This window comes from Rhineura floridana, chromosome 4 (genome assembly GCF_030035675.1).
Source record: "Rhineura floridana isolate rRhiFlo1 chromosome 4, rRhiFlo1.hap2, whole genome shotgun sequence".
Lineage (NCBI taxonomy): Eukaryota > Metazoa > Chordata > Lepidosauria > Squamata > Rhineuridae > Rhineura > Rhineura floridana.
Window position 1 is genome coordinate 204188313 of NC_084483.1, and position 26570 is coordinate 204214882.

Below are 26570 nucleotides of genomic sequence, written 5' to 3' on the forward strand. Positions count from 1 at the left end.
ACTGAAATGAATGCATGCCAAGTATTACTGGATTGTTTGTCTAGTAATCCAGAGGCCTTGGACTACATGTGCACCACATGGCAGTTATGTTGGAGTTCCCTGTTTCCATTGCTATTCTCATAAGTGAGTGAGTCTTCAGCACCAAATTTAAGTAGCTGCCTTATTGGAAATTCTGGGAAACTGTGGTGTATTTTTTTGGGGGGGGGTAGCATTTCACTATTTTGTTTGTTTTGATTTTATCCTGTAAACTGCCTTGCTACATTTTATATGAAAAGCAGTCTATAAATGTAATAATAGAAAAGTAAATCTTTATATATGTTTCAGCAAATGTCTAGAAATTTTAATGTTAATATCTACACATGCTGTTGATGATCCCAGAGAATTTTTTGCAAATGACCAAAATCACGCCAGAGAATGTTAACAGCTCCCCAGATGCGATCATCAGTTATCTACTGGTGCATGGTCCAAAAAAGGGGGAACAAGATACTTAAGAAATTCATCTGGGATTGCCTATATTCATATGTGAATGCCAGTGTTCACCAGATTTTGGATATTCTCTGTAGCATATGAGGTACAACTACAGAATATTATATACACCAGAGCACAGGTGACTTAATTTGAAATATTTGTCCCGATTTGGTTTTCTTCCACATATTTTAAGAAGATCTTCCACATATATTAAGAAGACTCAGCTTACAGAATTTTTTTAAAAAAAACCCAGCTGATTAGTTGACTACAATGTCTGCAGAATTTTCAGGAATACAATTTAGAAATGAGCAAGCAAACTAGCCCACCTTAATCACAACTCCCTTGCCCCATTTAATTCAAGTATCTATTTTATTTTATTATGCTTGTATACTGCCCCATAGCTGAAGCTCTCTGGGTGGTTTACAGTAACTAAAAACATTAAAACAAATACAATTTAAAACAGATCTAATAAAAACAATTTAAAACACAATTTAAAAATTTAAACAGTATAAAACACATGCTAAAATGTATAAAGCACATGCTAAAGTAGGTCAGAAATGGGAAACCTGTGGCTTTCCAGAGGTTGCTGGACTCCCAGCTCCTACCAGCCCCAGCCAGCATGGCCAATGGTCAGGGGTGATGGGAGCTACAGTACCTTAAGCTGAAAATATCTCAGGAGGCACACTATTAATAATGAATTGAAATGGACTGCCTTCAAGTCGATCCCGACTTCTGGCGATTGCCTCCCTCTGAGGCTGAGAGGCAGTGACTGGCCCAAGGTCTCCCAGTGAGCTTCATGGCTGTGTGGGGATTCGAACCCTGGTTTCCCAGGGCGTAGTCCAACACCTTAACCACTACACCACACTGGCTCTCTCTTAATAAGTACAGCTTGCTTATTTATTTATTTATTCATTTATTTTAACTCTACCCTTAAGAGGAATAGCAACTTTAAAAAAAAAAAACACAACCCATTGAATATAGCAAATGGAAATCTCCCCAACTCATATACCAATTACTATATTTGAAATTTGAAATATGCCTAAGACTTCAGCCTTCTCAGACCCAGACAGGATTTTAACCTAAACATGCCTTTAGGGATCCATTTATTTTAACCATGTATTTGTAGGCTGATGGTGCTGCTGTTGCAATGCATCTTAAATCAGGTTGCTGCAACCTGATAGTGGGTCTCAGCCCACCAGCTGAAGACCAACACCTTAGATTTAATTTGAGGTGGTCCAGACCTTAGCTGTGGGCCCATTTTTGGAGTGGCAGGAATAGGAGAATCAACAGTAAATTAGTAAATTACTGAGTAACTATATCCAGCCCCTCACATCTGGGATTGCTTCAAAACACAGCACCTTTCATTTGAAAAAGTCATCTCATCTTGAAATTGTCTACCCCCCCCCAAAAAAAATCCTTTCCGTGCAGGTCCTACTTATTTTTTCGGTGTGATCACATACACAGGAACTTAGCTCTAAGAAGGAACAGTCACATGAACCTCATTGGATGTGGAGACAGTTGCAGCAATGTCCAAGATTGTGGGTGCAGTTTCCCTAGAATCTGCCACAATCAAGGGAAACATGGGGGATTGCACAGGGATCACCCAGAAAGCCATCCATGCATTTTCAGATCATGGAACTATATTGGCTAAATCCTAAAATTCTGGTGTATTTAGGCTATAGAATAGGGTGATTGGAGCCTGAGTCAGAGGCTGGGTATTTGTTAAATGTTCAGCACTGAGACAAGAATCACTCTAAGGACAATTAGCCTCAATCCCTTCAACTGGATTTCACCGTGATTTATTCCAGTATAGAAGGCAACTAGGGAAAATCTCATAGAATCCTAACAAATGTTATAACAGATGTTATTTAAAAACAAACCAGTCCCCCATTACAGTTTTGTTGGTGTTTAAAATGGCCAGTTTTAAATCTCCTAAATGATGAACCAGCCTGAGCATTTATGGCCGTCAGTGGGACAGCATGGGGAGGACATCAGAAGGGTTTAATTGCAATGATTGGATAATCAGAGGTATCAGCCACACTGTTGCAGTTATTTGAATTTTAAATATTAAAGCAGTGGAACCGTTTATCCACTCCTGACAATCACAGCAGCCGCTAGAACAAAGCTTCCCAAACTGGGGTCCGTGGACCAGTGGTCAGCAAGCTTCATTTAGGTGGTGTATGGCATGTCTGCATTAAATATTCTTACTGATTTTGCATTATATTTTCATTTCATTTCTTATATTGCATTTTATTGTACCACAATTTGAATTCTAGGGAATGCGAAGTGAATAAAATATAAGAAATAAAAGCATCAATAAAATACAATTAAAAATCATACAGTGTCGATTTTAGCACAAGACATTACAATGACTACAACAGGCAGAAAGAGCATGAACTGGCCCTCCAAGATCCTCAGCAACTTTCAAGTGGTCTGTGATGGTGGTGGGGAACCACTGCCCTAGAACATTCTACACAGCAGTGTATATTGGACAAAGCTAATAACACCACATTGCTCTATGATTTTCTATAAATCACCATCCTTTCATTAGCACTGCAAACTTTAATAATTTAATCAACAATCAGATGAGCGCCACTATTATCTGGTTGGGGCCCACTTGAATGGGAGGGGGCTGGCATTACAGGCGCACAATTTATTTTATTTGATGAAGCTACTTCAGTTCTGATGCGAAACCATGATAAGGGAGGAGCAAGAAAATGGTGAAGATGAGCCTTTAAAAAAATGATTACATGGTAAGTTTTCATCATTAAATTATAACTTATCATATACTGCCTCCAATAACAGGAAATGGGGCTTTGGAAATATGCAGATACATTTAACTTTAATCAATGCAAAAATTAATTGGTAAAAAGGTAGATGATTAATCAAGTGGATAGGTTTAATATTTTTAGTTTGTTTCTTTAAAAACCTGGTTCCTAATGGTTGTTGCAACTTCCAAAAGACTACACTCTCTTCCAAACACACACTTCTAAAAATGTTATGCTGAACGTCTGTGTTGCAATTTTATTTTATTTTATTTGTTACTGTTGTTTTTATTGTTTTGTGATTCTTATTTTAAAATTTCCATTATCTGTAAGCCACTCAGGGAAGACAACTGTTAACTGGGCATGGGCTGATCCCAATATACTTTCCTGCCTGGGGCAGAACACCAAATCTCACACATCCCCACCCACCTAGCCAAGGGACATATTCTTGTAAATTGCTTAGAGGTTTTATTTCAATCAAGTGGTGTACACATTTTGTTAAATAATTTTTTAAAAAATAGTCCAAAGGCTGGCCAAGTTATTTTGGCACCTGAGGCAGAAAATCCCACAAGCGCCTCTCCCTGCAAGTAAAAATACCAAAAGAATAAATGAAACAAACCATTTGCTGCCCTTTCAGGCTACCCAAAATCAGCTGGCTCAGGCAGCCACTTCACTCTGCCAAATGGTAGGACAGGCCTGAGGCAGCAGCCTGAAGCAGCTGATTCTGGGTGCCTTGAAATGGCAGGAAATTGTTGGTTGTTTCATGCTGTTAAGGTAGATAGATCCTGAGATGATTTCCAGTTTCCTTAGATGTGCTGTTCTGCCTTCAGGGGGTGGGAGGGGAAGGGCCAAGGTGCATTTAAAAGAAGTGTTCTGATTGACACAGGAACCTTCCTGAGTCAGACCATTGGTCCATCTCTCTCAATGGGTTACAGATCCAGGTCTTTCCTGCAATCACCTGGAGACCGAACCTGGCCCACATCAGATGCTCTCCCAATGAGGTACAACCCATGCCCATTTCACCTGAAATGCAGTTGTTGTTATGTGCCTTCAAGTCGATTACGACTTATGGCAACCCTCTGAATCAGTGACCTCCAAGAGCATCTGTCATGAACCACCCTGTTCAGATCTTGTAAGTCCACGTCTGTGGCTTCCTTTATGGAATCAATCCATCTCTTGTTTGGCCTTCCTCTGCTTCTAATCTCTTCTGTTTTTCCCAGCGCTATTGTCTTTTCTAGGGAATCATGTCTTCTCATGATGTGTCCAAAGTATGATAACCTCAGTTTAATCGAATGCGGAGAATGTATAAAAAGGGAGACCTCTTAGCAACCCTTTCAAGTCTCTTAAGGTCTAAAGCTTAAAGGGCCCTGGAGACATCAGCGGCTTCCCATTTAAAAAGTGGAAGAAAACCAAAAGCTCATTTCCTTCCCTACTTGCTTAAATACCTGCCGAAGAGAGCAAACGCCTATTGCAAGCAACACCCTCCGGGGCTCCTGGCGTTTCTCTTTCAATATGTATAATGACAGAAGAAAGGGAGGCAGGTCCCCTGTGGGGGCTGCCATTCTCCTTCACCACTGGCAAAAGCAAACATCTGCATGTTCCTTTGACAAACCTTAGCCTCAGCTCTTTTGTCCCACACAAGCCAATAAACTGCCCTCCTCACATCAACAAAATCCTTGAGTGTGTGTGTGTGTTGGGGGGGGGGTGTTGTTGCATGTGGAAAGCAGCCTAGCTGGGCCTGCTTTGAAAGTCTGGCCGATCAGGCTAGGCAGCAAAGTGCAAAGTGGCAGATATACGTAGGGACAGGGGAAGCTGGCTGATCGAGTCAGACCATTGGTCCATCTAGCTCAAGACTGTCTACACTGGCTGGCAGCATCTCTCCGGGGTTTCAGACACCTACCTGGCACCTTCTGCATGCAAAGCCTGCCGCCCTGGGCTCTTGCTGGGAGGAAGGGCGGGATATACATTTAATAAGTAAATAAATAAACCAAGCAGATGCTCTACCCTGGGCTATGGCCCTTCCTTCTCTCTCTCTCTCTCTCTCTCTGTATGTGAAAATGGAAATAGACTGCCTTCAAGTCGATCCCGACTTATGGCAACCCTATGAATAGGGATTTTGTGGTAACCGGTATTCAGAGGGGGTTTCCCATTGCCTCCCTCTGAGGCTAGTCCTCCTCAGCTGGCGAGGGCCTGCTCAGCTTGCCACAGCTGCACAAGCCAGCCCCTTCCTTGTCCGCAACTGCCAGCTGGGGGGCAACTGGGCTCCTTGGGACTATGCAGCTTGCCCACGGCTGCACAGGTGGCAGGGCATGTCACCCCTGAGCCATTCACTGTGGGGCAATCTTTATTTATTTATTTTATTGCATTTGTATACCGCCCCATAGCCGAAGCTCTCTGCGCGGCTTACAACAATTAAAAACATTAAAAACAAATATGCAAATTTAAAAACACATTTTTTAAAAAAGCAACTGAGCTGGCCCTTCACACCCAGAGACATGAGCAGGGATTTGAACTCACAGACTCTGGACTGCCAGCCAGGCTCTTCTCCCCACTGTGCTATACTGGTTGTACTTACTTACATTTATATTCCACCTTTCCTCCAAGGAGCTCAAGATGGCGTGCCTGCTTCTTCCCTCTCCTCATTTTATCCTCACAACAACCTTGTGGGGTAGGTGAGGCTGAGAGTTTGTGACTGACCCAAGATCACGCTTCATGGCTGGGTGGGGAACTGAAACGGACTCTTCCGTGCCTCAGTCAGACACTTAGGCTATGCTCTGCCTCCCTAGCCGGAGGTGGTATGCTTCTGAATACCAGTTGCTGGAAACCATGGGGGGGTAGCGCTCTTAGCACTCAGATCCTGCTTGCCAGCTTCCCATAATGGCTAACTGGTTGGCCCATTCAACAGAGCCTCCTTCAACAGCACTCTTCTTCTGTTTCTATGTTCTTTCTCTAACCACTACACCACACTGCCTGTAGAGATGTTGTGTTTCTGTGTGTGGGGAGGGCAATTCTGGGAAATCCCATCTACTCTGAACACAAACCCCATCAGAACTAGGAAAGAAGGTAAATCTTATTAACATGTCTCTGGGCCAAACGCTGTCCGGTGCTCGAGGCACTAAGTACTCTGTGGGCTTTGGAGCCTACATAAGTAGCTGGATCAGGCGAGTGCCCCATCTAGTCCAACATTTAATTTATTTTTTCGTACAATGCATTGCTTTATTGATGTATTTTTACATTTGTGTTTCCTTTTTCTGGAAGCCGCCTTGAGGGGCTTTTGGCCGAAAGGTGGGGTATAAATAAACATTAACATAACATCCTGTTCTCCCAGTGACCAACCAGATGCTACAGAAAGCCCACTAGCACGACCTGAGTGCAACTGCACTCTCCCCAGTTGCAGATCCCAGTGACTGGTATTCAAAGGTATGCAGTCTCCAAAAGTGGAGATAGTGCATAGCCATAGTGGCTGATAGCCATTCATACCCTTATCTCCCAAGATAAAAGAATGACCAGCTTCTGTTACTACTCCAGCCTGTCCAAATGCGTTATGCATTGTCAGAGGTTCTCCACCACTGGATCACCTCCACTCTCCGAAATCTGAAATCTGGGGAGATGTCATCTGAGAGCAGACCTCCTTGGTCGTGGCACCCTGCTTGTGAAATGTCGTCATTCCCCCTACAACCACAATGTGGCTCACCTGGCACAAAACTGTGATGTCATTCTGCCGCCAGGGAAGACATTTGCCTGGACATTCCAGCATGCGGACTGATCTGGTTTTAATAAGCTTGTGTCTGCTCTGAATTTAAATGTGGTGCTAGTCCGTTTCTGTTTGAAAATGTGATTTTATATGGACTTTTCATTTAGTTATGACATTTACATCCTGCCTTTTTCTCCAAGGTGCTCAAGGTGGCACACATGATTCTCCCTCTCCCCATTTCAGCCTCACAACTACCCTGCAGGGTAGGTCAGACTGAAAGAATGGTGACTGGCCCAAGGTCACCCAGTGAGCTTTATATGGCTGAGTGGGGATTTGAACCCTGCACTACACATTCTGTACGCTGTCCTGTGAGGTTTTCTGAAGGGTGGATTTGCTAAAAAATGAAACGAATAAATGAAATGACATAAGCGACCCTAACAGCAAGATGGAGGTTTGTTTAATTTGTGTAAAGGCAAGAGTGGGTGAAGGTGGGGGGGAAGAGCGGGATCCTTTCCCCCCCCCCCAGCACCACCCCTGGATTATCTTCTGCAGTGTGGCACCAAACTCCTTAGCCCTCACGAATCTACCTTCAGTTCTGGAATTAAGTCTAGATGAGAGGAAAATACCTGGGACAATTGTGATCAAGGCAGAAAGGCTCAGCTCAGCTCCGTTCATCAACAGGAAGGATCAGGGTGGCAAGGTGGCTGGTTTTTCTGTTTTTTAAGGGAGCAGCCTGACGCAAAACTGTGGAGTTGGGGGAAATGTGCCATTGGAAAGCCGATAATGTGCCTTTTGAAAAATGGTGGTGATTAATGTTAGGCAGATGTGTTTATTAAGCTATTAAGTGACAGGCAATGTCAAAGCAAGCATGTACACCAATTATATGAGGTTAGAATGAACTCAGTTTATGGCTGAGTTTTATCATTACTATTAGTATTTCTGGTATGGGGTGTCTGATGGAGAATTTGTGCAGTTGTTAAATGCGCTTAAAAAACCAATAACCCAGTAGTGTGGCATTGTGGTTAAAGTGCAGGACTAGGCGGTGGGGGAGGCCCAGGTTGAGAGCCCCATTCAGCCATAAAGCTGACCAGCTGACCCCAAGCCATGATGAGTGGGAAACTTTCTTCAGACCGAGGGCCACATTCCCTTCTGTGCAACCTTCCAGGGGCCGCATGCCAGTGGTGGCCAGGCCCAGATGCAAAAGTGGGCGGAGCAATGGATGTAAATATTGCTTTTGCATAAGAGGCTAGTTTCTACACACACTGACACACCCCAATCTGTCTCCCACCCTGGTCAGCAGGAGACATGATCAGAGTTCACAGACACCTTCCAGCCGGGCAAAAACACTCAGGGATGGTGCAAAGCAAGGCTAGTGAGCGGCACTGCCTGCCCTCACATGATCCAGATGACTCACTGTCTCTCAACTTAACCTACCTGATAGGGCTGTTGTGATGACAAACAGCAGGGTATTTATTATTATTATTATTATTTATTACATTTGTATACCGCTCCATAGCCGAAGCTCTCTGGGCTGTTTACAACAATTAAAAACATTAAAAACAAATATACAAATATACAAACTTAAAAACACTTAAAAAAAAAAAGCACCAGGTGTGCCAACTTAAGCTCCTAGGAGGAAAAGCAATTAGCAGCAGCAGCAGGAGAGAATCAGCTCTTTTTGATACTAAAACGTGACCTCTCATGGATGTTTCCAACTTGCCTAGTTCTGTCACTCTGTTGTACCATACTTGGACACCCCCCTCAAAAGATTACTGGATCGAAGCATTTTACTTAAAAACAAAAAAGGCAAGTGCCCATTCGCCAGGTCCCAATGAACATTAATTGCAAACATGCAAAACAAATATTCACTGTGAGATGTATATATGTGTTTATTTATTGGGGTGTCTAGAGTACGCTCCTTTTAAAAGTCTGCAGACTATGGGTGAAAGGCTAAGGGTTCTCCCATGAGTGTTCACAAGAATTTTTCGACGGGGTGGGCAAGTGAAACACTGAAAGAGGATAGCAGGCTTGCTCCTCACCAAAAATTAAGAATATGACATTTCCTGAGGGCTGGGTCAGATGTTGAGCACATGTTTTTACTTGTAGATTCTTTTTCTGAAAAATTAATAAACCACATTTTTTAAATACATTTCCTGATTTTCTTGAGCAATCTGGCAACTTTTGCAGCGATAACAAAGTATTTGGAGATTTGGACAACACGTGTCTATTTTAATTCATGTCAACTAAAACTCTAAAGTTACAGCGGGGGGGGCAGGGGGTTGAAGAAAAACAACAAGAACTTTAGTAGGAGATTAAAAATCACCCGATAGTGTGATGGCCTCAGGAAATGTCCTCTGCTTCCATCTTTATGAGGAAATAACTAGGGGTGCTGTACCTTTCCATTTGTATCCTAAGCTAGCAGAAAGTTTGCTTTCTCCAGTGTGAAAGTTCAGCATCAGGAATAGGACAAGAGCTGCACAAGGGATCCCAACCACAGAACAGCCGGGTCTTTAGCAGTACAAGGCTGTGCAAGCTTCATTGGATATTAAGTCCCACTGAGTGTGGTATAGTGGTAAAGGCGTTGGACTACGACCTGGGAGACCAGAGTTCGAATCCCCACATAGCCACAATGCTCACTGGGTGACCTTGGGCCAGTCACTGCCTCTCAGCCTCAGAGGAAGGCAATGGTAAACCCCCTCTGAATACCGCTTACCATGAAAACCCTATTCGTAGGGTCGCCATAAGTCAGAATCAACTTGAAGGCAGTTTCCATTCAAGGTGCTCAAAAGGGCTAACATATAATTAGCTTTCCTTCCAACAATAAAACCTCCATGACACTGACATTTCAGCATCCCCCCAAAATCAACAGCTGAAGTCAGAGAGCATCCCCCCTAAAAGAAATCAACATCAATTGGATTTTTTAAAAAAGATGCAGATATTTCACAATACTGATTGTTCATGATCTTCTTATTTAAAAAAGACAGAAGCAGCTCTGTTTACATTCCTGTAACGAGGAGTATTCAATGTTCCTGAAATATTACAGACATAATAATAATAATAATAATAATAATAATAAAATCTTTCCCTTGGGTGGTAGATGTGTTTATTATTATTATTATTATTATTATTATTATTATTATTATTATTATTATTATTATTATTATTATATTCCATCCTGTCCTTCCTCCCAGAAGGAGCCCAGGGTGGAAAACAAAGCACTAAAAACATCTTTAAAATATTTAAAAAATAAAACATCTTAAAAACATCTTTGTGAAAAGCAATTCCAAAACAGACGCAAACTGGGACAAGGTCTCTACTGAAAAGGCTTATGAAGTGTTACATTAACTCACACTCAAGGGGGAAAAGAAACCAACAACCAGAACACCATGTCCTCTTCTTTGAGAAAGCTCGATCAATGTGACAGGGACATTTTTCCAGTTAATTCACTGGCGAGCTGCTACACAGTTCATCAATTTAAAATCCAGCCTCGTTTAAACCCACCAACCTGGCTTGGACATGGTCTTTCCTCCAGAGGCCAAAACACCACAGATAGGCTGAATCTTACCTAGGTTGGCGTGTCTCGCACCTCCTGGGGTTCCCCGATTCTGGAAGTTGTGGAGCATGGGGCTGTCGAAGGGTGAGGAAGTCCATGTTGTGCCCAGCTCTGGGCTCATATAGGTCGCTGGATAAGGGCTGGAATAGGACCCACTGAAGCTCCGGGCATATTGTTCCCTGCTGTTGGCCGTGATGCTGAGGGAGCTGCTGTAAGTGGCCGCTTCTCTGGAGGATGTGGCCGGGATGGGGGAGCTGGTGGCGAAGGAGAACCTCGGTGACACTGAGGGATGAGATGATCCCGGGTTGTAAGCCACACTCTCCGCTGTGGGCTGAGTCCAAATGGAGTGGCTGGAGACTGGGCTGCCCTGCTGGGAGGAGCCGCTGCCCTGGAGGTAGGGCAGGCTAGGGATCACGGTGCTGACCCTGGTGGTGGGGATGTAGACAGGGGATGTGGCAGCCGTGCCGTGCATAAAGCTGCTGGCCCCTTCGTACGCTGGTGGGCCATGACTGGCTGCCATAGCTAAGCTCTGGTACATCTCTGAAAGTGCAGGCTGGGCCCTGAGCAGCAAAAGAGCCCAGGAAGCAAGTGATCTCCAGGCCTGAGATCGAAAGGGCACCTTCCTCTATGAGAATGGCAGGAAGGACCATGCAGTTCTCAGTTGAGTCCAGTGGGGCACAGTTGCCTGGACAGCTCCTCACCAGGAGAGGCACGTCCCTGTTTTATGTGTCTCTTCTGGCTTCATCCATAAGAGCCCGGAGAGGCTTCGGTCTTGCGTTCTGCCCTCGTCTTGGATTCAGCGCACACCTAGGAAGGAAGAGAAGACAGGATAAGACAGCAGGCAGAGCAAAAAGACCATGAAGTGGGAGGGGTGGCAGAGGTCTTCTGTCCCTGGTTCAAGGCAGCTATAATAAGGTTAGGGAAGGTTGTAGCCAGGGAGGTGACAGACAGGCAGCTCCTTCTCCCAGAGGCTCCCCTTAGCCAAACCTTTGTCCCTGGCTACAAGTTGCCTCTTTTGTGCTGCTAATTGAACCCTAGGCTGTTTGATCTGAAATCACATCACAGCAGTCTCCAGGAGACATGGGAGAGAAAATGCAATGATAAGGACCCAAGTGGAGTCAGGAGGGGGCAGCAGGGGGGAGGGGGAGGATGGCTGGCCACTATGCTGTCACGCCCTGGTCCACTACACAAGATTGCATGCGCACATGCTCCCTCGATCCAGATCTTCCACACATACCATGGATATCATATCGTTCCGGCAGGAAGCAGAACAGAAAATTTATTTTGCAGGAGACAGGAGGTGAGCCAAGGTGTAACACAGAAAGATGTACATTAGATAGGTCATGGCATGTGGCCACATCGATGTATACTTTTGCTCGGTTTTGTGGCCTGCTTGAAAACAGAAAGGAGCCTATACAGAAAATGTGCATGCATGTTCAAGGGTGGTATATATATCTAAAAATGCATATGTCACAATTTCACCCAAGTTCATGACTTATGTGCACATGCAGAGGGCCAGGCATGCTCATTAAACTGTTTTTAAGACTGAATTTCGAATTGCTGTAACCCATCCTGGGACCTTACAGTGAACTTTGGGTAAAATAATAATAACAACAACAACAACAACAACAATAATAATAAATGATGATGATGATGACGATGCTGTTCACACCCTTGAACAAACCCATACAACATGTAAAGATGGACCCATTTCTTTTTTAATTTCATTCATAAAACTTCTTGTCTACCCTTCACCGTAAGGTACCGATGCAGGTTACAACAATAAAATAATATATATTTATAAAAATAGGTAAAAGGTACTGCAGCATATAGCTACCTGGTTGTATCATGTCCTGATACTTCTTATATATTGGTATTATGATTTGAATTCCACAAAATTCAAATTGTAATACAATGAAATACAATACAAGATATATACAGGGAACCATAGAAATGCAGCCAAAAATCAATATGACTGTTTCATGTGACACATGTGCCGTCTCCCGTCTTCAACCACAAATCCACAGACACACCACAGACCACCTGAATGAAGCTGGCAGACCACAGCCCGCAGTTTGGGAACCCTCGCTCTGAGGTCTATGTTGGAGGCCCTGTTGAGATGCCCACTCATAAATATTTAGAATGAATCATGATTTCCTACCATGCACTTAAGAGACAAAATTAGAGGAGCCACTGGTTGCAGATAACACCCCCCCCATAATACCCCTCCCACCTGGAAATCATGAATCCCAGTCTTAGATGCGATTATTCGGGGACATGGAAATGAGATTCTGCACATGCCCAGAGGCACTTTTGTCTCCAGACAGCCTGGCAGCGCAGGTAAAATTAAAAGTGTTGCTAATGCAAAACACAGGAGATATGCACCCTGGATATAGGCTCTATAGAAACAGGTCTAAGTACCTCAGCGAGGACACAAATGGATGCACACACAGCCACACAACCCCAGGCACATGCAGTTCTGCACAACTGTGCTCAGAAACAGAAGCAATAGGACCCGGGTAGGATGTGCAAACATGTAAGGGATGCATAATTGTGTGCACGAGCGCTGAGATGCTCACCTACATCCATATTCACTTTCACATGTGCACATGTAAATGCATGTGCTCATGGAGTGCACGCATGGGCACATCTACAAATGTTCAGAAGCGCATGCGCATCCACGTGTCCAAAGCAACAGCAGAAAATACGGAAGAGGCTAAATAATAACATCAATTGTTCTGCCTTCTGAGAACATGAAGAATATGAAGATGTCATTTTATTGTTATTCCGACATTGATATCCTACCTCTCTTCCAAGGAGCTCAGTGATTCTGCCTCTCCTCCATTTTATACTCACAGCAACCCAATGAGGCAGGCTAAGCTGAGAAAGTGTCCAGCCCAAGGTTGCTCAGCCAGCTTGATGGCTGAGCTGGGTGGGTGGGACTTTGGACCTGAGTCTCCCCAGCCATAACTGTAACCCTTAGGCCCCACAGCTTCTCTAGATCCCCTGGAAGCTTGTACAAAAAAAGCCCCTTCCCTTCAGATTTTGTGTTGTGCCCCTTGGGACCACCCCGCCTCCCCAAAGTAAATATTATTCCCAAAGTATAAAAAGGGAGCAGTGGTGTAGTGGTTAGTGTTGGACTACGACCTGGGAGACCAGGGTTCGAATCCCCACAGCCATGAAGCTCACTGGGTGGCCTTTCGGCCAGTCACTGCCTCTCAGCCTCAGAGGAAGGCAATGGTAAACCCCCTCTGAATACTGCTTACCATGAAAACCCTGTTCATAGGGTCGCCATAAGTCGAGATCGACTTGAAGACGGTCCAATTCCATTTTCATCATCCTTCAAAGGGCAGAAGCGTTCAAGACTCATCCAGACACATAAGAAGTAGAAACCTGCTTCCCCCCAGTCTGTTTTCGACACCAGGACTGACGCTTATACAATGCGCAAGGTTGTGATGGACAGCCTCTGGGCATGTGCAGAGCATCAGTTCCTCACCACTGATTAGTCACAGCCTGACTCTCCGGCTCCCAAACACGTGGGCTTTGAAGGCCTGGTTTTCAAGGAAGGCAAGACTGAGTCCCTGAGGAGCCTCCTCTTCCCAAAAAATAGGCCAGCGCTCATGCTTAAAAGCAGGCTCTTCCAAGAACAGGCAACTCCCCCATATGTATGTAGGTAAGTGTGTGTGGGGGGGGGAAGAGATGGACGTCTCACAGGAAAGGGGTGCAAAGAAGCTGTTTTTTTCCACCTGGAGAAAATGGGTTTGTTTTATTATCCGTTTCCAAACCAGGCAAGGTCTCCGGCTCTTCCTGAATCGGCCCTGCCCCTGTGGCTTCGAATCCGACTCGAATGCAAGGGCTTCCTCTCTTGAAAAACAGGGGGTTGGACTTGATGGCCTTGTAGGCCCCTTCCAACTCTACTATTCTATGATTCTAAAATACCCTGAATTGGGCTGAAAATGCGAGACGGGATCCTTTGCCTCTCCGATGAGGGAGAGGGGAGGAGATTCATAATGACTTTCTTTTAATGAAGCGGGCGGTTTCTCTTTTAGATCGGACCCCGTGTCGGCTGATTTCTACGCCAGGCGTGTGTGGACAAACGTTCTAATTCGGATTAAGGTTTTCCTCCCACTCCTCATTGCCTTAAAGCGAAACCAAATTAAGCCCGCGCCGAGATGCCTCCGAAATGGATCTCTGCTGAAACGGGAATAGGTAACCGCAGAATAAACCGAGTGGGCATTTCTAAAAAATCTTGACGTTAACAGGCAGCTGTCTCCATGAGACACCCGCAGTTTTTCTTCAAAAAGATTGATTAACGCGTAAAGCAAATAATTTTAGCGACCAGGCGCCCGTGTATCTTTTAAAAGAAAATCAAACGCTTACACCAGTACACTCACGTATCCGATTGATTTAGAATAGTTTTATCAGTCTTCTCCAGAAAACGTTTGCAGAAATAAACTCTTCTTTTTAATAATAATAATAATAAAATAATCTGACAACACGGGTGCAAATCGAAAGCACAATGTGAATGAATAGAGAGTATAATCCGAAGTGGGAGACAAATCGTCCAATTATAGCCACTCAGAAAATCATGCGATTTAGTGGGTAACTTTTAGCGCTGCGGTTCCTGAGCAGCGTACAGTTGTGATCGTGCAAAAACAGTCATCTCTGCATAATGCTGAAGACTGGAAAGAAGCGTGGGCACGATCCAGGCACCAGGCAACACTTCAGAGCTGACCGCAGTACGACTTGCTTCCTAGTAAACCAGCAGAGGCTACCAGATTTCTCCCACTGAGATCAGTGGGGTTTAAAAAATGTTCTTGCTGGACGGTGAAATGCAATTTAGTCCAGTGCGGATGTAAAGAATGAGTCCACTAGTTCAGATGTCTATATACAAACGCTGGCAGAGGGGAAAGTGAGCTAGGGGGTGCTTTTAAATAAAACTTTCCAAAAAAATTACAAAAATTCCCATTTTTCTAATGCCAGGAATGTTTGGCAGGTTTAAAAAAGAACTTAAAGGGAAAACATAACCGATTCCAAAGGGGTTCATGTTTGCCCTTCCCGGTTGTAAGAATGGAAGGGTGTTATCGTTTCATTTTCGAAGGGAATTTGAGGAAGAGACAGAGGTTTATTCACTCTGTCTCTCGGGCCTATTTTGCTTGGAACTACTACAACTACTATTCAGAAGAAGATCTATTTACCTGTAACTGAGCTTATTTTACTTGGAAATATTATTATTATTATTGCTTCTGCTATTTACAGAAACTGATCTAGTGGATCTGCTCTACCCTCAAGGCTTTTTAATGCCGGGGCTTAAAATGTAATTTACTTGCTCTCTGCTTAAAAAGCGATTCCCAGAAGAAGGAGACTGTTTAAGAAATAATGAAACGGAAAATGGACTGCCTTCAAGTCGATTCCGACTTATGGCGACCCTATGAATATAGGGTCCCTATGAACAAAACATTGTTTTGTTTTGTTAAATGTTTCTGACTCCCCCCCCCCACACACCTCGTTTGAGCAGAAAAATCCCGTTCCGGAGATGGGCCGGAGCAGCCCGGAGCTCCCCCGTTAAAGGAGATTCTCCAACAGCAAACCTGGATTTACAAAGCAACCGATGAAAAACTAAGAGTTTTTTTTAAAAAAATAAATAAATAAATAAGAGCAAATAACGAAGGAGAAGGCAAGTAAGGAAGACTTTCGAAACAGCAGGCAGACCTGACTTGATCTGTGAAGATGATGATGATGATGATAGTAATAGAAACAATGGGAATGGCCTGCCTTCAAGTCGATCCCGACTTATGGCGACCCTATGAATAGGGATTTCATGGTAAGCGGTATTCAGAGGGGGTTTACCATTGCCTTCCTCTGAATAGTAATAATAATAATAATAATAATAATAATAATAATAATAATAATAATAAATGAGCATTATTACGCCCTGTTGAGTTCCATCGATTTCTATGCTGCCTCAGCCAATCTACCTGAGACCCATGCGACTTTTAAAAAGTGGCTGAATCGTCACTGCTGCATCAAATAAAATTAATACAACTCTTGCTTTTTAATTTAATTTAATTTTTATTCACTGTAAGTCGCTTCGAGTGCATATATTTGTGCAGCAAAACGGCCAAACATGTATATAAACTAACAAAGAGACCTACCGCCACTCAAGCTTAAGCACAGCGCAGACAGCCGTGTACCTGGGGTCGGGGGTTTGCCCCAGACGGACGGTCGGAGCGGCTGAGACGGGGCGCTTCACTGGGCCTGGGCGGAATGCCGAGCGAGCATTTCCCCTTTCGTCGAAGCGACCCTTCCCGGCCCCCCACCCCTCTCCTCCTGCTCGGCATCTCCCGGGCCTGATTTCTTCTCCCAGAAAGAGAGGAACGAAATCAAGTTGCAAAGGCGGGGAAGGAGAGCTCGAGGGAGGTCGCGGCGTCCAGCGAGCGGTGCAAACCCTTTCCGCGCAATCCGAGCCACCTTTCCGCCCAACTAAGTCGCGCTTAGTCCCCGGGGACGTTTTGCCCGGAGAAGGTCGCCATCTCGCTCGGGGAAAGGAAAAGCCGGCTCCGCGGTTGAGGCGGAGAGAGACGGAGAAGAAAACGCACGTGGAGGAAAGGAGTGAGGGGAAAGCGGGTCCATTTCTCTGGGGCAAGAGGCAGCGGGGCGGAGAAGCGGTAGTTGCTTCCAGCCTCAGATCAAGTGGAATAATAATAATAATAATAATAATAATAATAATAATAATAATAATAATAATAATAATAATAATCTGATTACCTAAAGCAAAAGGCTTTTGAAAAAGAACCTCAGGGAACGGAGAGCATTCTGCAATGGTGGACAAGGGAAGGGAAAGGAAGGGAGAACCGGGCAGAGGTTTCCAAGCCTCCCCGGGGAGGGAAAACCGACCTGCTTCTGCCGCCTCAAGGGATCCGCCCGCTCGGCCTGGGCGACCCGCTCCGGATTCGATTCTGCGGCGGAGTCGCGGCCGTGTCAACGCCGGCCAGTGAGGCGGGGAGTGTCGCCGCCGGGCAGGCGGAAGGGCTGTTCCCCGTCGGAAGCCCCGCGCGGCTCCGGGCTCCTTCCCCGCCTCCCGACCCACCTCTCCTGCCCGCAGAGACGGGAGCAAAAGGCACCTTCGGCGCACGCAGAGCCCGGCTGGGGCTGGGAGGAGGCGGGGGGGCAGGAGGTGGCGCTGGATGTGGCGCTGTCCTCCCCCTTTCCCTCTCCCCTCCTCCTCCTCCTCCTCTTCCTCTCTCTTTCCCCAGTTGTCTCCCGCCTGGTGACTGGCCTCCCCACACCCACTTGGGGGGGGGGCGAGGTGCGTGTGTGTGTGGCAGAAAGATCTGTTGCACCATCAGTGGCGCCGACCTTCATTCCTGTGGAAAAACTCCATATAACTCTGTGTGCGTCTTCGTATATGGCTACATAGTGAAACAGATAGATCAACCCGTCTAGCAGACCGTCAAGAGCAAGGGAGGTCCAAAGGAGAAGTCCTCTTGGGCCTCAGGGGCACCTGAGGAACATCGGAAGAGCCGGCCTGCCGGATCAGGCCAGCGGCCCTTCTGCTCTAGCCTCCTGATCTCCAGGAACTTCCCAATGGGAAGCCGGCCAGCAGGCCCTGAGCGCAAAGCGCCCTCTCCCAGGACCTGGCCTTTAGGGCAGGCCGCCTCCAACAGTGGAGGCAGAACACAGCCGTCAGGGCTAACAGCGATGAAGAGACGGTCTATCCGCCACAAATTGTCTAGGCCTTTTTAAAAGCCATCCCAGGCTGGTGGCCAACATCAGTGCCTCTTGCGGGAGCCAATCCCATCGCTTCGTGCTCTCTTTCGTCTGCCCGGAATTTCTCAACATTCCGCTCTGTTCGATGTCCACCAGCTCTGGTGTTAGGAGAGCGGGAGGAAAGCTTCTCCCGATCCACTTTCTTCAGGTGATGCGTACACCTCTAGGGAGTCCTCCTCTGCCCGAAAGCTCCAAGCAACTTCGGGGTCAGGGGGCACCTTCAACCTACGCCTGAGCTGCTTAGGTTTCCAAATAAGTGCCAGGAGCCCTTCGAAACAGGAGGATCAGGGAAGGTTCTTACCCAAATGTTTCTGGCTCTCTCTCTCTCTCTCTCTCTCTCTCTCTCTCTCTCTCTCTCTCACACCCCCACCCACCCACCCACCCACCCACACACACACACACCCCCACCCACCCACCCACCCACCCACACACACACACACACACACACACACCCTGGGAGTATCAGGAAAGAAGTCATTTTGCTGCTGGGTTGAGAATGAGATCCTTGTTAAGGCCTTTTCCCACAACAACAGATGTCCCTAGGAGCCAATCAGCATGAAAGGGGAGAGTGTTAGGTGCTGAAGAGAGTCTGCTCAATGGCCGACTCACCTCCTTTCACTCTGATTGGCTCCAGTCAGCAAGGAAGCATGTTAGAAGACTCTTCTCAGTGGCTAACACACTCCCCTTTCATGCTGATTGGCTCGTAGGATGCTGGAGACTTTGAGACCCTGTTCCCAAAAAAGTAAGGCGTCTAAGCTCCAAGACCCCAGATGACTACACCCCTGTGCCTAAGGGAAGCCCGCAAGCAGCCCATAAGCAGTCTCTGCCCCCCTGCAATTCCCTGCGACTGGAATACAGAGGCATACTGCCTTCGACAGTGGAGAGAGACCCCAAACTTCCATCTCCCTTGGTCATGGGCCATGCTGGCTGAGGCTGATGGGAGATGGAGTCCGGCAACATCTGGAGGGCCACAGGTTCCCCTCCCATGTCATAGGCGATGGTCGTTTTACTCTTGTTTTCAGTACATCACTCTGAGAGTCTTTAAATATAAAGTGATTAAGACGTTTTTAAATAAAATAAAATTTAAAAACTAAGTAAGCAAGTAAGTGAGTGAGAGAGATACTCTGGAGGTGTATGTGGAGAAAGCAGAGACAGAAGATGATAATGTTAAAATCAGAGGCCATTCAGTAAAGCTAAAGTAGAACAACAAAGCACTCATAATGCCAAAATACAATTTAAATAACATCCCAGAAGAATATAAAGATCAAATAAGGAACAGGTTTGAGGCTTTAAACTTAGTTGACAGAGAACCAGAAGAACTATGGACTGAAGTCAGGGACATTATCAGGGAAGAATGCAAAAGGACAATACCTCTTGTTAAAAGGAAAGACCTCAACGGATGACTGAAGAAACTCTTAAAATGGTTAAAGAGAGAAGGAAAGCAAAAGCAAAAGGAGACAGAAACATGGTCAGAACCCTAAATGCAACAATACAGCGACTAGTACGTAAGGACAAAGAGAACTATTACAATAGTTATTGTATAGAAATAGAAAAGGACAACAAAATGGGAAGAACAAGAGCCCTATTCCAAAAGATTAGAGAAATGAAAGGGAAATTTAAACCAAGAGTAGGGATGTTGAATAACCAACAGGGGAACTGACTGAGATGAAATAAAAGGAAGATGGAAGCAATACACTGAAGAACTCTATAAAAGAGATGACAGGATGACAGATTCATTCATGGAGGAACCATATGATGAAGAACCAGAAATTTTAGAATGTGAGGTGAAAGCTGCTCTTAAAATTCTTGGAAGAAACAAATCACCAGGAACAGATGGCATACCAATAGAGTTGCTACAAGCTACTGACACTGAATCTGTCCACATTTTGACAAAAATTTGTCAAGAAATATGGAAAACTAAACAATGGCCCACAGACTGGAAGTGTTCAATATATATCCCACTTCCAAAGAAAGGGGATCCCAGAGAATGCAGTAATTACCAAATTATTGCCTTAATATCCCATGCAAGTAAAGTAATGCTCAAGATTCTACAACAAAGGCTCTTACCATATATGGAGCGAGAAATGCCAGCTGTCCAACTTGGATTTAGAAAGGGAAGAGGCACCAGAGATCGCAAACATACGTTGGATAATGGAACGACCAAGGAATTTCAGAAGAAAATCACCCTGTGCTTTATAGATTACAGCAAAGCCTTTGACTGTGTAGATCATGGAAAACTATGGAATGCTTTAAAAGAAATGGGGGTGCCACAGCATCTGATTGTCCTAATGCACAACCTATACTCTGGACAAGAGGCTACTGTAAGGACAGAATATGGAGAAGCCAATTGGTTCCCCATCGGAAAGGGTGTGAGACAGGGTTGTATTTTATCATCCTATTTGTTTAATCTGTACGCAGAACATATCATACGGAAAGCGGGATTGGACCAAGATGAAGGAGGTGAAAATTGGAGGGAGAAACATCAATAATTTAAGATATGCAGACGATACCATACTCTTAGCAGAAACCAGTAATGATTTGAAACAAATGCTGTTGAAAGTTAAAAAGGAAAGCACAAAAGCAGGACTACAGCTGAACGTCAAGAAGACTAAAGTAATGACAACAGAATATTTATGTAACTTTACAGTTGACAATGAGGACACTGAACTTGTCAAAGATTATCAATACCTTGGCACAGTCATTAACCAAAATGGAGACAATAGTCAAGAAATCAGAAGAAGGCTAGGACTGGGTAGGGCAGCTGTGAGAGAACTAGAAAAGGTCCTCAAATGCAAAGATGTATCACTGAACACTAAAGTCAGGATCATTCAGACCATGGTATTCCCGATCTCTATGTATGGATGTGAAAGTTGGACAGTGAAAAAGGCGGGTAAGAGAAAAATCAACTCATTTGAAATGTGGTGCTGGAGGAGAGCTTTGTGCATACTATGGACTGCAAAAAAGACCAATAATTGGGTGTTAGAACAAATTAAACCAGAACTGTCACTAGAAGCTAAAATGATGAAACTGAGGTTATCATACTTTGGACACATCATGAGAAGACACGATTCACTAGAAAAGACAATAATGCTGGGGAAAACAGAAGGGAGTAGAAAAAGAGGAAGGCCAAACAAGAGTTAGATTGATTCCATAAAGGAAGCCACAGACCTGAACTTACAAGATCTGAACAGGGTGGTTCACGACAGATGCTCTTGGAGGTCACTGATTCATAGGGTCACCATAAGTCATAATCGACTTGAAGGCACATAACAACAACAGACAAATTCAGGGGGAATAACCCTATTAATGGCTACTGGTCACAATGGCTATAATACTACTCCCACCATCGGGGCAGCATACCAGTTGTTGGAAAATACACACAGGAGTGCTCATGGACGTCCCAGAGGACGTCCCAGCATTTTGCACCAGCTGGTGTTTCCGGGCCAGGCCCAAGGGCAGCCCTGCGTGGCATCACAATAATTGAGTCTTGGTGTTATGGCAGGGGGAGACAAAATTCTCTCTGTCCATGGCACAGAGAGACATGGGAATTTGCCTTATACTGAGATAGACCATTGGTCCATCTAACCAGGACTGCTTACACTGACTGGCAGCGGCTCCTCAGGGTTTCAGACCAAGGACTCTCCCAGTCCTGTCTGGAGTTGCTGTGGATTGAAGCTGGGACCTTCTGCATGCAAAGTAAATGCTCTAACCTCTGGGCAACAGCCTCTTCCCATACACTGAGGCCCATCGCTAGATGACTCACAGTTGCCTCCACAATTGCTGTATCACAGGGAATTGGAGAAGTGAAAAGTACCAGGAATTGCCCCCATCTAGCCCCCATAATGGTCCCTCTCTCCCCCAACTGCCACTACAGGGGCATGTGAAAGATCAACTGTGCCCCAGGGCAGTAGAGAAACAATATGGTAATACCACAGTTAAGGAATCCTCCAGCAAGGAAGCTCCTTTTCACAAAAGCTTTTTTAATGTTGAAACTGACCAGCTTTGCTCTGCTATGGATAAACTTTCAAGCCTGTGCCTTTGCTTTAAGGTGAAACTGACCAGCATGTACCTTTGCTTTGCTAAGGTGAAATTTACAAGCATGTGTATTTGATTTGTATTAAAGATACCTCTTGCTTTCTCCCAGGGCTGGGGAGGGAAGGATCCAATATGATTCAGGGGAGTGGTGGGTGCCGGGTAGGCACCCTTAAAACCCCTGCTGACACTGCCCTCACCATCTATGAGTGGGTGTAGGAACCTGTCCCTATGCTTTCCATGTTATTCCTACCTCTGGTACCAAAGTTTCTGTTAAAGAAGTAACGCAAGGAAACCATCTACTTTGTTAACTGAGGTATTAGTGTAGTAACAAGGTCTTCTAAACAAAGAAGTTGTCTTTTCCATTTCATTGTAACTTTTTTTTTACAAAAATCAATGTTTATTGTTGTAATAATCCTATATGAACTGCTCTTTGGAGTTTGCCCCCAAAGTGGCATATACAGTGCCTTGCAAAAGTAATCAGACCGTTGAGCAGTGCTCTCATATTACTGAATTACAAATGGTAGATTGTAATTTCATTCTGATATTTTATTTTGAAACACTGAAACTCAACATCAATTATTGTAAGGTGACATTGGTTTTATGTTGGGAAATGTTTGTAAGAAACATAAAAAACTGAAACAAGCTGTTTGCATAAGTATTCAACCCCCACGCATTAATATTTGGTAGAGCCACCGTTCGCTGCAATAACAGCTTTAAGTCTTTTGGGGCAGGTATGAACCAGCTTTGTACACAGTGTCGGTGGGATTTTGGCCCATTCTTCTTGGCAGATTTGCTCCAGGTCACTCAGGTTGATTGGACATCACTTATGGACTGCAATTTTCAAAAAGCGCCACAGATTCTCAATGGGACTGAGATCAAATTAGAATCTGCAGTCATACAAATTACAATCTTCCACTGGTAATTCAGTAATATGAGAGCATTGGTCAGGGGTCTGATTACTTTTACAAGGCACTGTAAATACCTTACATGAACAAAGACACCAGAAAACAGATTGTGTTCTAAATGGATGATTCTATGGAAAGCATTTCAGCATCAGAGACCTCAGGGGAACTCAAATGTTGGCAAAAGAAATGCAAGCAGACAAGAAAGGATGCTAAAAAAGAATTTAAGGAGAACATTGCTAAAATAATGAAGACGAACAACAAAAATGTTTTAAATGCATTCAGAGCAGGAGACTGTCTAGGGAGGCGGCTGGACCCTTGGATGACAAGGGAGTCAAAGATGTATTAAAGGAGGATAAGGAGATGGCAGAGAAGCTGAATGAATCTTTTGCATCTGTCTTCACAGATCTCTGTGCCTGAACAAACGTTTGCAGGAAGGGAAACTGAGGCAAATAGTGGTGCTTCCCTGGTCTCCTTCTGGGAGGAAGGGTGGGTTTTTTTTGCACATTTAATAAATAAATAAATAAATAAAAGCAGGGTGCCCTTGGGGTCAAGGTACCAGGCACCTCTCGGTTTAAAATGGTATAATACTGCTTTAAATCCAGAACTGTACACAGTCTTGCAAGTGTAGTTACATGCACCATCAATTTGTATAATGGGATTATGATATTGACAGTTTTATTTTCAAACCTAATGATCCATAACATAGAATTCACCTTTTTCGCAGCAGCTGTGCACTGGTTAAGTCATCCATCATGATCCTAAAGTCTCATTCCCGGTCAGTGATTATTAGTTCGGACCTCAACAGCATATATGCAAAGTCAGGATCTTTGGCCTGCATCGCTTTACCCTTGCTTACATTGAACCAGTTTTGCCTTTTTCATGCATATTCACCCAGTTGGGAGAGATCCTTTTGAAGCTCCTCGGAATCCCTTTTAGTTTTAGCCAGCCTGAACAATCTGCTGTCATCAGCAGCAAAGGTGGCCTCTTTATTGATCACCCACAGCTCCTGGTAATTTATAAACAAGTTTAAACATAGGACCGGGGAGCTGCTGCCGTTCAGAGTGAGCAGCACTGAGTTTGGTGGGTATGCCAACAACTTGCCTTAGTAAAAGTCAATTTCATATCTGCCCTGTTCTTATTTGGAAGAGATCACTACCAAAACTCAAGAACAAGGAAAAGCACATTGAAATGGACATGTGGAGTTTCTAGTATATCTTTGGGAAGGGGAGAGAAAGCATATTGCAGACTTGAATTCAGGGGGGGGGGAAACTTCAACAAAGCCAAACCTTGTGACGCAGTGGGAACAGTCAATCAAATTTATTTATTTATTACATTTGTATCCCACCTTGTCCTCCAAGCAGCTCAAGGTGGCATACATGGTTCCCCTCCTCTCCATTTTATCCTCACAATAACCCTGCAAGGTAGGTTAGGCCAAGAGACTGTGGCTGGCCTAAAGTCACCCAGTGAGTTTCACCACCACGTGCGGATATGAACCCTGGTTTCCCAGGTCCTAGTCTGACACTCTGATCACAATACCTCATGCTGGTTGCTTTAAATAAAGGGGACAAACGTTTATCCCTCCAGGCCAGCAAAAAAGATGATGAGGGGGAATGAAAGGAAAACTACACAACAAACTAATCACTGCTTTGCTGCTAGAAAGGCAAGATCATGATGAGAAGCCCCTTAAACAATTCTGCCAGGACAAGAATTAGCATTGGAAACCCCAGCTGCCTGCAAAGTTAGAGGTTTAAGGGGCAAAAATTAATAAGATGTTGATGTGACTCTCCACCCCACTAAAACAGCAGTAATGCAAATACTCCTCTTCCAAAAGAGCTGAGCTTGCTGCATGGAGAGGCTTTGCTGTGCTGCTTGCTTGCTTGCTTGTGAAAATGGCAACAGAAGGCAAAGGGTTTTGCATATCAAAAGGCTTCCTTCAGAGCAGCTCTGTGAGGAAGGGAAGATCAGTCGCCTCGGAGTGCCTGTGAGATTCAGCTCCACACAGAGAACATCTGGCAGGCATGTGTGTTGCTGCTGAACAACAATACAAAATTTGGTTTGTATGTCTAAGTGTAGAAAATATAATGCCAAAATAAATAAATATGGGTGCCGCAGCTTTCATTAGGAGCAATATAGTCATGCACACAAAGTAAAAAGGCTTCTGTACCTGGGGAGACGTGAACAGTATTGGCTTTAGAGGTGGGCAAACTGGGCAATCACCCAGGCCCCTACACTTTAGCCCCCCCCCCATGTTGTATAAAATCCTGCCTGCTTCTTTTATAGTCAGTCTACCTCACTCTGCCTTGCTTGCCTGCAATGCTGCTAAGTTAAAGGGAAGGAACTAGCTTACTGCAAGTGTGGATGAGCAGGCTTGGGGGGGGGGAAGGCCCTCTGTGTTTTCTCTCCTGCATTAAAAACGTTGGAACCTGCTTTCTACTGACTCAGACCCATTGGTCCATCCAGCTCAATATTGTCTACACTGACCAGCAGTGGCTCTGCAGGGTTTCAGGTAGGGTTCTCTCCCAGCCCTACCTGGAGATGCCGGGGACCGAAGCTGAGACCTTCTGCATGCAAAGCAGATGCTCTGCCACTGAGCTATGGCCCTTCCCCAAGCTATGTACTGCTGTTGCAATGTGCTGGCTATGTACTGTTGTTGCACGGACAGCAGCAAAAAGAGAGGTTGCATTGTTCCACTAGACAACAGATTTAAGCAAATGGTGCAGTTGGAGGACAAGCAAAGACTCCTAACCGATGTTAAATTTTTGAGGAATACATTGATTCAACAGAGTTGCTGGCTGATATCAGGGGGTCTTTTTTAGGCTGTATAATCAACCTCAAGAAAAACACACACCTTTGGCAACTAATCAATTTATTAATGAGTGTAATTTTCATTTACCCCAATTTATGTGTAGTACTTCACATTATTCTCACTGTATCTGTAACTGTTGTGCCTGGTGAGAGGTCATTTTCAAAGCTGATACTGATAGCAAATATATATATATATATTGGTGCTATTCTGTGTCACAAGAACATCTAGTAGGATTAGCACTGGTTTCAATTAAACATAACATTGGAAAGGGTTTGCATTACCGTGATTTAATTGAGAACTTTCCTTCCAAGGAGTGGGGTGTGGGGAGATCCACCTTGTATGCCACTTTGAGCTCCTTGGAGGAAAAGTGGGATAGGAAAGAAATGATATATAGATAAAATCACGGGAAAATGGGAGGTGGGTGGCACAGAGATCAGAAAAGGATGAAAGAATCAACATTGGCCATGATTCTCTATGCACAAAAATTGGTCTGTTTTGCTTTATCCACCTTTTTGTCACAAGCTGTATATTAGAGCTGTGCACTAGATTTGGCCCAGTTGAGCTGATGCAGGCT

At 44.7% G+C, this 26570-nt stretch overlaps 1 protein-coding gene across 2 annotated transcripts in view; it reads right to left on the reverse strand.

Moving 5' to 3' along the window:
• GATA4 (GATA binding protein 4) overlaps positions 1-18182 on the reverse strand; it is a 63593-nt gene extending 45411 nt beyond the window's left edge. Inside the window, exons 1-2 of one of the 2 annotated variants that reach the window (XM_061625799.1) lie at positions 17378-18182; positions 10493-11287 (exon numbers count right to left, since the gene is read on the reverse strand). In XM_061625799.1, coding sequence (XP_061481783.1) covers positions 10493-11018 — 526 coding nt within the window. In that variant the 5' untranslated portion in view covers positions 11019-11287; positions 17378-18182. Of the gene's footprint in view, positions 1-10492; positions 11288-17248; positions 17345-17377 lie in introns of those variants that run through there. The other variant, XM_061625800.1, reaches the window with a different exon arrangement.
• Positions 18183-26570: the final 8388 nt, after the last annotated feature.